Here is a 14,046-nt window from a genome sequence, read left to right as displayed (position 1 = left end):
ACCCCCACAAAATGTCTCTGGTATATGGTTGTTCATTATTCTTGTTATTTTCTCACCTGGTCCATTATACTCCTGCTATGAGTGAAACCATCCGGTATTTTACTACTTGCTAATAATTTAAGGGACAACATGTTTCACCCAATTGAGAGGCAGGACGGAAGGGCCAGTTGGCTGCAACACCTGTTGCCCCACTGATCGCCAGTGTTGATCTGGCTGATCTGGCTGACTGGGCAGCTATCCCTTTCTTGCCTCATCCACCCAGGTGCGTCCTACCAAGGCTGTGTGCTTGGTCAAAGAGGACAGACAGCCTTCCCTGAACAGACATGGACCATTGTGGGTCAAAGGTATGAAACAGCTGTGCTTCCCTGCTAGAACTTTCCAATGGGTCAATTGAAAAGCATTTCTGATGATACATCAGGAGAAAATGACAAATGATGGCATTCGTTCATATTTAATAATATTTCTAAGATCTGATTACAGTTGTTGGCAGTGGGTGTGTGTTGCAGGCCAGTGTTTGTGAAAGAATTGCTTGCATTTCACCTTTGCAGTGTATCTGGGAAGGCATGAAAGGGTGGTGGTGTTGCATTCTCACTGGCACACCTGGCTGCATTTCTGCCAACTCTTACAGGGCCAAGTAGTGGATGGTTTGCTTAGGATGAAAATGACAGCACACCTGTGTGAAATGTCGGAGATAATGGAAGAATATCTTAAAGGAAACACAATGGTTATAAAAGCCAGTGTTCTCCAGAAAAACAAAACTCATAGAAAGTATAGTATGTATGAAAAGACTTATAAGAAATTGGCTCACTCAGTTATGGGCTGAGAAGTCCAGGCCCAGAAAAGCCTGGGACCCTGGGTATGGAAACCAGGAGAGTTGATACCATTTGTCCTCGTCTAAATCTGAGTGAAGGGCAGGAGCTAGATGTCTCAGCTTGGAGATGGGGGAGAGTAAAGGCTTTTCTTACTCAGTCTTTTAGTCTATTTAGGCCTTCAGTGGGGCTGGGTGAGGCCCAATCAGGGAGAAGAACAATCTCCTTTTCCCAAGTCTACTTATTCATATGTTCACTTGATGTAGGAACACTGTCAGAGTCATGTCCAGAATAACATTTAACCACACATCTGGACATCTAAGATCCTAGTAAAGCTGACCTATAAAACTAACCATCACAATGGCTTCCTACTAATAAGACAGAGTCCAGCATCTGTAAGATCCAGTATCTAGAAGATCAAGGAAGCATCACAAAATTCCTATTGTTCCAACCAAACGGTCATTCATTAGAGTTTCTTTTACATGACCATCTCTACCTTGGAAGAATCGCTTTGCACCATTGTTTTCTCTAGGGGCAGGGAGGTGAGAAGGAGAGAAGAACTAAAACTAAAAATCTGGAATTATCTTAGAATCTCTTTTCCCCTGGCCACATTCTGGTAGTTTAACAATTTTATCCCATAGATGTTTCTCCTGCTGAGATGAATATTTATAAATTGTATTTGCTTGTGAACATGTTGACTTCCTGATGTCCAGGAACCTTCTCTAAGCTGTTTGGCACAAAGAAATACATAGGGAACTTACTTAAAAAAAGAAAAGGAAGTCTGAGTCATTTTGTGAGGACAGATAATATAGCCCACATGTATCACTTCTGTAGGAATTCTGTTGTCAGATGTTTCATTGCTTGTGGAAAAGGCCCTGTGGTACTTGATCTGGTGGGAAGACCATGGTGTGCGCCTGTGGTTCTGATGGTCAGGAACGGCCCAGCACATCCCCAGGGACGTGTGGAGGGACAAGGCATGGAGCAGGTTTGCAAGGCAAGAATCTGCTCTCAGTGAGCAGCGCTCTAGCTATTTATCAGCAGTAATGAAGAAGCAGGATTGGAAGCACCAGTTTTGGGAGGAGCAGGGTTCAGGGGAAACAAGGAGTAATCAACTTCATGGGGAAATGCAGGGGACATGTTGGCCATGTATACAAGGAGGATTCCTGTGCAGGTGCCTGATGTAATCTCTAAGCTACTCTCAGACTACCTCAGACCAGGGCCACACAGACAGTCAATGGCCAGTTAGGCTCCCAGCTGCCTCACTGTGGGTCACTGTGTTAAGGCGTCATGTGGGAGAGCCTGATCCAGTTCTTTCACACACTCACAGGTGCATGGAGAGGCCATATACATGAGGCACAGAGGCCCCAAGACATACAGAAGCCACATGTGGTGGGGCTACTGGGCCTGAGACCTGTGTGGTTTTAGCACTGCCTGACATTAGGGCCTGTCAAGATGAAACATTTTGAATAAGACTTCAAATATTGACATTGCTTTGAAGCCTACCCCACACATCTTTGAAACTTGTGTGAACTGTTTTAAGAGCCTCTAAAAAATGAATCTCAAGAGTGAGTCAATTTAGACTTGTCCTAATTTATAAGAGTAAGTGGTTTACCAAAAGCAGCTTATGTGTGTCTATTCTCAGATACTTTGATCTTCAGTGGGGCTGTAACAATCTACTGATGTTCCTCTGCATGGCTAGACACTAGGAGACATATATTATAAATATTTGAGTTTATATTACCTCTTCTAATATTTCTATGTAGCAAGTCTAAATGCAACTTTATGTTAAAATATGAGTTCTCTCACAGTGCTTAGGTGAAGATCTGCCTTATTTTCCTACCTATTTTGTTGGTAGTAATTCACTTTGAGGTAATTTAAAAGCACATCACCTGTGCTTAGGACTTGAGAGTAGGATGAGATTGTAACCGATGGGTGTATTTTATTTTGAAATTTTTTCTATTACGGTAACATTGGTTTGCAGCACTGTATGAGTCAGGAACAGAGGATCCCACCTCGCCAGGTACACCACACCACACGCACCCCACCATGCACCCAGGTTCCTGCACCAGGGTCTGTGTGCCCCTGCCTCCTTCACCTTCACCCTCCCCTCAGGGAGCCTCAGCTTTACAGTCAGATTTTCTTCACGTAGCATTCTCCTCTCCAGTCTTACCCATGTTGTTGCAAATGGCAGGAGTTCCCCATTTTATTTTTGGTCATAGCTGAGTAGTATTTCCTTATTGAATATACCATATCTTTCTAATCCACTCATCTGGCGTTGGCCACAGAGGTTGTTTCCAGAACTTGACTGTTGTAAATATTGCTACGACGAGTGTGGGAGGCCTATGTCCCTTCCCATTGATATCTGCGCATTATTCTTGTTGATAGCTTGGATGGCAATTACTGGATCGTATGGTAGTTCTATTCAATTTTTTTAAAGATTTATTTATTTATGCATTCAGAACTGGGGTACAGGCCAGAGGTGCAGGGGTGGTGAGAGGATTCACCAGAGACAGTGGGGAGCAGAACAGGCTGACTGACCAACTACACTGCTGAGGGGAGCAGCAGGCGAAATAGGAGGGGTCTGCTACGCCATGTGGGTCACCTCCACAGCTTGGGATCGAACTCGTACTGAAGTGGCTGTGGCTGCATAATGCTGTGCTTTAACCCAGTGTGCCACCATGGACGGCCCCGGTAGTTCTATTTTCACTATTTTGATTAACCTCCACAGTGTTTTCCACAGGGGCAGCACAATGTTTTCCACAGTTTGCAGTACAGAGGGGATATTTTGAAGTGCAGAACTACTGAGGAATAGTGTCCTACCCCCATCCACTCCCCACCCCACCTCTGCTAAATGAACAACAAGGTTCAGAAGCTTTACTACATGTAAATCACCAGTATTCTACAAATCATACTATAAAAAATAGACAACCCGAAAACTGGGGTATATAATTTATCTTCTGTTCAGAAGACAAGTAAGAATCTCACAGGAGTGCACCACAGGGTCCTCAGTCTGGCAGACAGGGACATGTCCTGGGTCACGCTTGAGCGATGAGTCGTGGAGCCAGTTTGCAAGGCAAGACACTGCTGCCCATGAGCAGCGCTCCTGCTATTTATTTAGCAAGAGTGAACCAGCACGCTTGACTGTGCGACAATAGCAGGAGAAGCCAGGTCCAGGAGTAGCAAGGGGTTTTCGTCTTATGGGGAACAGGTCTTCAAAGGGATCGAAGGGTCAGCAGTTTATTGGGAGCCATGTCAGCCACATGACAGGGAGGATTTCCCGTGCAGGTGCTTGGTGTAACTTCGAGCCACTCCCAGGCTGTCTCGGACCCTGACCACCCAGTCAGTCAGCAGTTACCGGCCACCTCGTGACGTGGGCCATTGTCTCAGGGCAGGCCTGCGGGAACGCCTTGTCCAGACGGTTTGCACACACAGGTGCCCAGTGAGACTGTGGCATGCAGTGCAGAGGCCCTCGGTGGAAGAGGCCACACTTCAGTGAAAGCGGGAGTTGTTAGAGTGAAGCAGGACTGACGTGGATGGTGTTACCAGCTTAGCATCTGTCTGCTGAGGGTGACGGAGGATTCTGTGCAGGACCCGCCATAGCAGTGAACGGTGCGGGCAGGACACTGTAGCTCAAGGAGTACATGTTCTATGAGGGACAATAGACGCGGTGGCCCTGACTATTCTGCTTTAAGGGATACCTTGAGAGCTTCTTTCTTTCTTTCTTTTTTTAAGATTTATTTATTTATGCATACAGAACTGGGGTACAGGCCAGAGGAGCAGGGGTGGTACAGGCCAGAGGAGCAGGGGTGGTAAGAGGATTCACCAGAGACAGAGTGAGGAGCAGAACAGGCAGATCGATGAACTGCACTGCTGAGGGGAACAGTAGGCGGGTCAGGAGAGGTCTGCCGCACCTGTGGATCTCCAGGGCGGGGATCGAACTCATGCTGAAGTGGATTTAACTTCTTAGTGCTATGCTTTAACCCGCTGCACCACAAGGAAGGCTCAAGAATTTCTTTTAAAGGTCTTGGTTCTACCTAGTTTGAATTTTCCTTTGTTTCTCATAAAAAGAGAAAATACACTATGGAAAAACCTGCCTTGAAAAGCCTTTGCAGAAGCAGCTATTTATATATCAGTTGTAGTATCTCGTTTCATATTTCAGAGCTGACAGGTTACTAAGATTGTAGGATGGATTTGCTGTTTCAGGCTTCCCCTTGTGGGGTTCTGAGTACTCCTGGAACTGGAATGCTGTAGATGAGGGGCCGAAGAGGGACATTGTCCAGGAACTTGAAGAAGCCATTCGGAACAGGACGAACCTGCATTTTGGACTCTATTATTCCCTGTTTGAATGGTTTCACCCGCTCTTCCTTGAGGATAAAGCCAGTTCATTCCAGAAGCGACAATTTCCATTCTCCAAGATGCTGCCTGAGCTCTACGAGTTAGTGAACAAGTATCGACCTGAGGTCCTGTGGGCAGATGGTGATGGCGGGGCCCCCGATTCCTACTGGAACAGCACAGGCTTTTTGGCCTGGTTGTACAATGAAAGGTGTGTACACAGTGCGATTGCTGAGAAGACCTTTTGCATGTATGTTTTTATCCGCAACCTTGGTAGTTTTCTGGGTAAAACCTGAAACGGACCCCTTTTCACAGAAGGCAAGGAGAACTTGAAGGAGGTAGAGTCTCCAGATTGGTAGGGACCCAGAGAAGGCTTGTTTAGCGGACCAGCAAGACACATGGCTCTCAGTACCTGCCTGCTAGCATCTTATTAAAGCTTTCACAGAAGCCTTTGACCGGGCTCCGTGTGTGTGTGGTCCAGGTGGTCTCAATTACATGTTGCTCCCTGTGTGTTCTTGAGTATGGCTCCCGCTGGGGAACAGTGGGTGACCCCACATTCTAGAACAAGGTGAGTGGACTGCAATTGTTCTAGTCCAGCTTTCAGGTCCCCGGCAGTCCCATCCAGTCCAGGACCTTCTCCATCAGCGTGAATTTAGCTCCACTTGCTTCTTGATGTTTCCTTTCAGGATCAGGTGTGGGGTGGGACAGGAAATTATTGTAGATATTGCTGATTAGCTGTATCATATTGAAAATAATGAAGAGGAGCACATTAGGAATCAATTTCAACTCAATAGTCTGATTTTGAAATCAGACTAAAAATCACAGGAATGAGAGCAGTGAAGACATTACTTTTTAAAAAAAGATTTGTATTTATGTATGCATATAAGAGCTGGGGTACAGACTAGAGATGCAGGGGGTGAGAGAATTCACCAGAGACAGAGTGGGGAACAGAACAGGCAGATCTACTGAAATACACTGCTGAGGGGAGCAGAGAGCTGGACAGGAGAGGTCTGCTGCGCCATGCAGGTCAGCTCCCTGGCTAGGGATCGAACTCATGCCGCTGTGGCTGGTGACTTGATAGCTAGACTTTAACCCCTGTCCCCCCAGGGAGGCCCTGCAGACATTAATTATATGGGTTGTCCTTTTCATCTATGCTGGTCTTTTATGACCCCTATTCTAGGAACTGGCTTATTCATTACTATTTTTAATTAAATGCTTTAAAGTTCCTCTAGCTCCTTCTTTTCATCCTCTTACCTTTTGATAATCATTACTGCTTTGTCAGTATCACCCGGTCAGTCTCCTCTTCTTGATCATCAGCATTCTCACCTCTTCCAGTTCTTCTGTATTTCTTTTTAGCATGCCCCAGGCTGTACCCTTAGACAAGGGGTTTTAAATGACTGAACTACCCTATTAGGTTTAAACTACAGGGACAAATTTATTTTTTTACGAGAAAGTACTTGATGCTGTGCTAGGAAGTCAGGGGACATTCTGCCTACTTTCCCTGGGTTCACAAAGGGTGCACCAACTTATGCTGAAAGCAGGTTTCTCCAGGTACTCCTTCCAAAGCAAAGAGAGAGGTAGAGGACCCATTTCCGCTGTGAATGCAGACTTCCCCTGTAGGTAGAGAGATGGAGGATGCAGGCACTGGCTTCTGCTATGTGAGATACTGTGGGATATTTCATGTCACAGTGAGTCCCATGATGGCACCAGCCAAGTTTTCTGAGGTTTCTCAATATTTGACACCATTGTAAGAGAAAGAAAATCTAGAACGTAAACACATGTATAAGGTTATTCAGTCCTAGATGTCTGGATGTCTAGAGTGGAAGTTCAGTTTTGGCTTTCATTCAGAATGTGGGAGGAGGCTTCAAATAATAGCATAGTGATAAGTTTAAGTGCTATATGGGCTGGGCACAGGGCTAGGTGTTTTGACATAAATTATTTCTGTAGAAGTTGATTGTGCCGAAGAGCTAGGAACACGTTCTAGGAAAAGTTTGCTTTGAAAGTGCCAGAACCAGGCTGCAATCAGCTGAGGTGTATTTGACTTCAGCATCGTGGGGTTTGCATTATTTTGTGCTATGTTTATAGTTCAGAAGTTGGTTTTCATTAGACCACGTTCCAGTGACATCATTTTGTGTAGAAATAATTTTACTTTTGGTTTGAAAAAGCTACACATTTTCATTTCAGCCCTGTTCGGGACTCAGTAGTGACTAATGACCGCTGGGGAGCAGCTAGCATCTGCAGGCATGGGGGTTTCTACACGTGCAGCGACCGCTACAACCCAGGACATCTTTTGCCACACAAGTGGGAAAACTGCATGACAATAGACAAGCTTTCCTGGGGCTATAGGAGGAATGCTGACATCTGTGACTATCTGACAATCGAAGAATTGGTAAAGGTACAGTGAAATTTCTGGTGACTGTGATGGTAAGAAGCTTCAAAGTGGGTGTGTGGGAATGACTGGGAATTGAGGGTGACCTGTACATAAGATGCTATTGTACCCTCGTATTTTTTCCTCCTAGTTAGTGACTACAGATGCATGTGTCGATAGATATTAAAATACATTCGCCATGGAATCACTTTATTTTATCTAAGAACTACATTTATTTGTTAACTTTACAGCAACTTGTAGAAACAGTTTCATGTGGTGGAAATCTTTTGATGAATATTGGGCCCACACAAGATGGCACCATTTCTGCAATTTTTGAGGAACGATTAAGGCAAATGGGGACCTGGCTAAAAGTCAATGGAGAAGCCATTTATGAAACCCATCCATGGAGATCCCAGAATGACACTGTCACCCCAGATGTGTGGTAAGTTATCTGTGTTACTAAGTACTATTTGAAAGGGAAAATATTTAAATTTCTCAGAGATATAATGAAAGATATAGGATAAAAATAAAATTGGATGAATATCCAATCCAGAGCACAGGACAATTTATTTATTATGTTTTGAACACTATTTATCAAATTGAGCTTAAATCATCCCTAAATACCTCCTCATAGTGGGGAAATTTTAGTGAAAAGTATTCAGTTCCTTCAAAAATTATGTCATTCAGAAATATGCTTATAAGTTATTCCAAAAGATGGTTTAGTCATTTAAATATATCACATCAAATTAGTAAACAAGAGGTGCCAGAGGTCAGAAAAATATTAAAAAGTCAACCAAGGCCCTCCCTGGTGGCGCAGTGGGGTAGAGCACATCACTAAGAAGCTAAAGCCACTTCAGCATGAGTTTGATCCCAGCCCCAGAGATGGCCCATGTTGTGTGGCAGGCCTCTCCTGACCCGCCTGCTGCTCCCCTCAGCAGTGTACTTCGCCAGTCAGTCTGTTCTACTCCCCACTCTGGTCTCTGGTGAAGCCTCTCACCGCCTCTGCACCTCTGACCTGTACCCCAGTTCTGTATGCATAAATGAATAAATCTTTAAAAAAACAACCAAAATAACAGCATCATTTCAATTAAAAAACTTATAACTTGCTCATATTACTCTAAATGTAAACATGTAAAACGTAAACATGAAGTTCCTTGAAAATTATCTTGCTATTATTTCTCTTAACTAGTGTTTTCTTAAAAGCTCAGTGTCAGGCCCTGTCTAGATTTGGTCAAGTTGTGTGGACCAATGAGGGTCTGAATTGGAGTTGCAAATATGATGAAGTGGGGCGTGAACATAAGAGAAATGAGTAGTATTAGTGAAACTCAAATTTCATCTTGTGTCGCCACTAACGTGTTTAAAACCCAATCAACTCTAAATCAAAAGATTAGACTAAATGTTCCTTGAGCTCACTTGACTTATGATTTAAGAGAAATTGTCAACTTACTGAATGAGGCAACTTAATGAATGAGGCAATAAAGCAGAAGCAAATGTGGAAGTGAAGGTTGAGTAGCAGTGTCACCAAGAGCGCTGAGGATCAAGCCTTTTTTCACAGACAAGTGTGAATCTGGTTTTTGAATTTGCTTCTGTTTGTGTTTGAATTGAGGGTGACTGATTTGTGACTTCATGCTCTTTAGCATTACCTTTCAATACCTTTCAATAAAGATAAAAGCCAAGACATGCTAAAAAGTCCTCTAATGCTGTGTCTGACTCCCATTCTCTTCAGGAACCCAGGGGCCCTGTGCTTCTCCTCACTGAAGGTCCCGCAGACCCTTAAAGGGTCCTGTAAAAGCTGAGGCGCAGCTGTCTCTGATCTTGGTGCCAGAGAGTGCTCATGTGTCCTCTCCTTCAGTTCCAGCAACAGTCAAGCATCTGGACAGCTGTTTGCTGTCTTCTGCCTGGAGGCTCTTTTTCCAGATACTCACATAGTTTTCCCTTCTTTAGGTCTCCTCGATACCCCTTCTTCAAAGGTCTTTCCTGACTACTTCTTATAAAAGATCACTCCTTGACAACGTAGCATGCTGTCTTTCTTGTTGACTTTAGTTTATCATGTAGCCCTTCATAATCACCAGATGTTATTTATTTTCTAAACTTTCCCACTACAAAATAAGCTCCAGAGGAAATTTGTTCTGTGCGATACCTTCAATTCTCAAACAGCAATTAGCATTTTACAAATTCAGTTATGTGTTGAATCATTAACTGAATAATTGAACAAATTCTGTTTTCTTTGCTTAGAGTTTATGCTTACATTTTATTTTGCTTTTATTCAGCTTTTGACTCTCAGATTGAATGTTATTTTCTTGACGAGGCTTCTTGCTGATGATCTAAACTTATTACAGCCACCTAATGTCCTTTTCTTACATTGTGTATATCAGAACTTATACTTTTATGTTATTTGTATAGTTAATGTCTGCCTTCCTTACACTAGTCTAAGCTTCATAGACGTTTTCTACTGTTATCACTAACATGGAACACAGCATGAACATGTATACACAGCTGTTGGATGAAGGAAGATAGATTTGCATCTGCTCTTGCATCTGACCTGCTCTGCTCATATTTCTCTATTTTCAACTCCATGAGAAAAATAAGATGAAAATTAGGACTAGCCCAGAAAACTCTGTTCTAAGACCGTCCACAAATTGGGGGGGAAGGAGGAAGGTGTTTTTTACTCCACCATGGGGTCATTTTTCTTCCCTCTATTAATGGAAACACTAAATGAAAATAGTTCTATAAAATAATTCTAAGTCTGACCTACAAACAATGAGAAATATTACTATGCTTTGCCCCCCTTTTTAATCAGGTACACATCCAAGCCAAAAGAAAAATTAGTCTATGCCATGTTTCTTAAGTGGCCCATATCAGGACAATTGCTTCTTGGACAACCCAAAGCCATTCTGGGGGCAACAGAGGTAGGAGGAAATTTTATCTTTACTCTTTTAAATTGATGATGAGACAATCCTGATGAAAATATAACTTTTAAATTTAAGGAGAGCCTTATATGTGTTCCTCTTATACTGTACAACAATAACTTTGAAGAGTGTCCTCTAACATCTGAATGAAAGTAAGGTGCTGGGCTCTCCCTGGTGGCGCAGCGGGGTAAAGCACAGCACTTAGAAGCTAGGGCCACTTCAGCATGAGTTTGATCCCCACCCCAGAGATGATCCACACGGTGTGGGGGACCTCTCCTGACCTGCCCGATGCTCCCCTCAGCAGTGTACTTCGTCAGTCGGCCTGTTCTGCTCCCCACTCTGACTCTGGTGAAGCCTCTCACTGCCCCTGCACCGCTAGTTTGTACCTCAGTTCTGTATGCATAAATAAATAAATCTTAAAAAAAAAAACAAAAACATTTATAACTTATTGCCCTGGATATGACAAAGCATTTTATTTATTTTTTATTTTTTTTATTTTTTTTTTTAAAGATTTATTTATTTGTGCATACAGAACTGGGGTACAGGCCAGAGGCTCAGGGGCAGTGAGAGGCTTCACCAGAGACAGAGTGGGGAACAGAACAGGCAGATCTACGAAGTACACTGCTGAGGGGAGCAGCGGGCGGGTCAGGAGAGGTCTGCCACGCCATGTGGTCTCCTCCGGGGCAGGCGGGAATCGAACTCATGCGGAAGCGGCTTTAGATTCTCAGTGCTGTGCTTTAACCCGCTGCGCCACCAGGGAGGGCCCCAAAGCATTTTATTTTATCTGTAATTTCTTTGGCCTTCATTAATGTTGTTATTTAAAAACTTACCACTTTTGCTCTTGTATTGCTCTAATAAGCAAAATTTTCTGACCTAAAAATAACTCTAGACATGTAGAAAATTACATAAATTTATTTAGTATAAAATTAGGGTATAAACAGTTACAGGAATAATCGTAAGGATTCAGGTTAGTGAAGGGATGCCTTTTAGAGGGAGCCTTTCTCCAAACATGCTGCTTTAAAAGCTGAGCAGCAGATTAATCACTTTCCCTGAACCCGCTCTGTGGCGTTCTCCTTCTTCTGCCTCTAATCAGCCTAGACAATCCTTCTCCCCAACTCCAGCACAATTTTATATCTCCTATGAGAGTAATATAGACATAGGACAGATGTATGGACTCATTTGCAGCAAGAATTAGAACAGTTTGTGAACCACTCAATGAAAATGAAAAATAAAGTTCCTGTGTACAGCACTTTTTAAGTGCATTCCTTCCAAATAAAGTGTGTGTGTGGAGTAGTCAGAGATATATTTGGAGACAATTGTATGTTTGCTTTTAATTGCAGGTAAAACTACTTGGACATGGACAGTCACTTAACTGGAGTTCCTTGGAGCAAACTGGCATTATGATAGACCTGCCACAGCTAACCATTCATCAGATGCCCTGTAAGTGGGGCTGGACTCTGGCACTGACTAACGTGACCTAATTTGTGTTTCAGTTACAGCTTAGATTTTAAATGACCAGGATTCCATAATTGTAGCCCATGGAGAAAGCGAATGTAGAATTGCCAAAATGATTATTTTATTAGGCAATTCAGCCCTTCCCCCTCTCCTCTCCCTCCTAAGGTTTTCTCTAAGTTAGCACATAACTTTTCTCTCTCCATGGCATTTTACCATGTGAAGTCCTTTTGTATTGAATTCATTTCCATATGTGACTCAGAGGTGGAAATTATTGTTTGGAAGTAGCTAAGAATTGGTGGTTGAAAGGACTCAAGATGCCTCCTGTGAATTTCATGTGCTGAAGCCCAATGTGATTGTATTTGGAGACAGAGCCCTTTAAACAGTAATGAAGATTAAATGAAGTTACAAGGGTGGGGCCCAATCAAATATGACTGGCATCCTTAGAAGAAGAGGAAGAGCATCAAAGACTCGAGCACACAGGAAAGCTCGTGTGAGGACACATGGGGAAGGTGTGCTACCTGCAAGCCCTGAGGAGACCTCAAGAGAAACTGCATCTGCCACACCTTGACCTCAGGCTATCAGTCTCCAGAACCCTGAGAAAGTATTGTTGTTTAAGTCCCTTAGCCTGTGGTGCTTTGTTAGGGCAAGCCTCGCACACTAGTACAGGTGGTATATATATATATATACACACACACAATAAATTGGGCTTAATCTGTATTTACAATGCTTCCCATAATTTTTTATAAAAAATTTCCTCTTGGTACTAAAACTGATAAATGTCCAGTATAGATGTTTAAAAATACTTGAAATATGGGCTCTCCCTGGTGGTGCAAGGGGTTAAAGCACCACATTATGAAGCTCTCCGAAGCTTCTGCAGCAGGAGTTTGATCCCAGGCCTGCCAGGGGGCTGATCCACATGAGGGTGGCGGAACTCTTCTGACCCACCCCCTGCTCCCCTCAGCAGTGTACTTTGTCAATATGACTGTTATGCTCCCCACTGTGTCTCTGGTGAAACCTCTCACCGCCCCTACACCTCTGGTGTGTACCCCAGTTCTGTAAGCATAAATGAATAAATCGTTAAAAAAATGCTTGAAAAAAAGTCACTGCTCAGATTCCTATTATTAATGTTTTAATATATATATTCATGTTTTGGGGGCCTATTTTTGCAGATGGGCTAATTAGATCTGCTCACTCTATTTGCCATCAGCAAACATTGAAAAACTAGTTAAAAATTAGGGTGTCTAGTCTGAATCTTCCCTAAAGATGAAGCAAATAACTGATGATGCAAAAGAACTGATTGTCATGTAAATTTAAGTTATACTCTTCAATAAAAGATGTTCCATAAGGCCAGGTATTTATTTGAAGTACTACAAGTTTGACATTTTTATAGCAATTAAATGCAGAAATCTTACTTTTCTCAAAAATATTTCAAAGAGTGAAATAAAACACAATTTATTTTATTTCCTAAAATCATGCTAAAGTTGGAAACCTTTTTAAAAAATTACTCATGGCTGAAGCTGTTATTATGGTCATGATTTGAAACCATGCTGATATTTTTACATTGATAAATATAACAGTGTGTGTAATATTAATAGTATTAAGTACTGTTTTAAGTGAATAGCATTAAGTCCCAATTGACATCTTATTAGAATTCCAAATGTGAATAGATGTATATGATTCCAAAAACTAGACTTAAAAAAAGTGGGGAAAAAAAAAAAAAACTCATACAATTCCAAATAAACAATATTAGAAGGAACAATATAAAAAGTAGGGTCATCTGTTGAAGAAAATAATTTTGAGACTAAAACCTGTCAGTTACTTAGATTCCTATTCTCTTTACCTTTATTTTTACACATTCAAAATCAAGGAAGAAAAGGAAGTATTTCAGCCAATTATAGCTACATGTAGGGTTTATTTAATGAGTAGCTATTGAAGAAGCTAAATGATAAAATATAACTCAACAAAGGTGCTGATAAAATGCTTTGTGAATGACCAGAAACTGTATGTGAAAAATAAGAGAGACCTAATTTAAAGTTATATTAAGGTTTATCTTTCATACATGTGAAATGTACCATAACTGGGTTTCTTAACAAAGGTTTAAAAACAGGGGCCTCCCTGCTGGTCTAAAGGTTAAGTCTTAGTGCTGTCACTACAATGGCCTGAGTTTGATCCC

General features: G+C 42.3%; 1 protein-coding gene across 2 annotated transcripts in view; it reads left to right on the top strand.

The window, feature by feature from the left end:
• FUCA2 (fucosidase, alpha-L- 2, plasma) overlaps positions 1-12,872 on the top strand; it is an 18,157-nt gene extending 5,285 nt beyond the window's left edge. Inside the window, exons 3-7 of one of the 2 annotated variants that reach the window (XM_012731457.1) lie at positions 5,013-5,352; positions 7,326-7,536; positions 7,761-7,951; positions 10,310-10,418; positions 11,759-12,872. In XM_012731457.1, coding sequence (XP_012586911.1) covers positions 5,013-5,352; positions 7,326-7,536; positions 7,761-7,951; positions 10,310-10,418; positions 11,759-11,899 — 992 coding nt within the window. In that variant the 3' untranslated portion in view covers positions 11,900-12,872. The remainder of the gene's footprint in view (positions 1-5,012; positions 5,353-7,325; positions 7,537-7,760; positions 7,952-10,309; positions 10,419-11,758) is intronic. The other variant, XM_012731862.1, reaches the window with a different exon arrangement.
• The last annotated feature ends 1,174 nt before the right edge of the window (positions 12,873-14,046 follow it).

Source organism: Condylura cristata, unplaced genomic scaffold (assembly GCF_000260355.1).
Source record: "Condylura cristata isolate star-nosed mole 26May11 unplaced genomic scaffold, ConCri1.0 scaffold00001, whole genome shotgun sequence".
Taxonomy (NCBI): Eukaryota; Metazoa; Chordata; class Mammalia; order Eulipotyphla; family Talpidae; genus Condylura; species Condylura cristata.
Note: the sequence above shows the minus strand (reverse complement) of the source record. Positions and strands in the feature narration are given on the sequence as shown.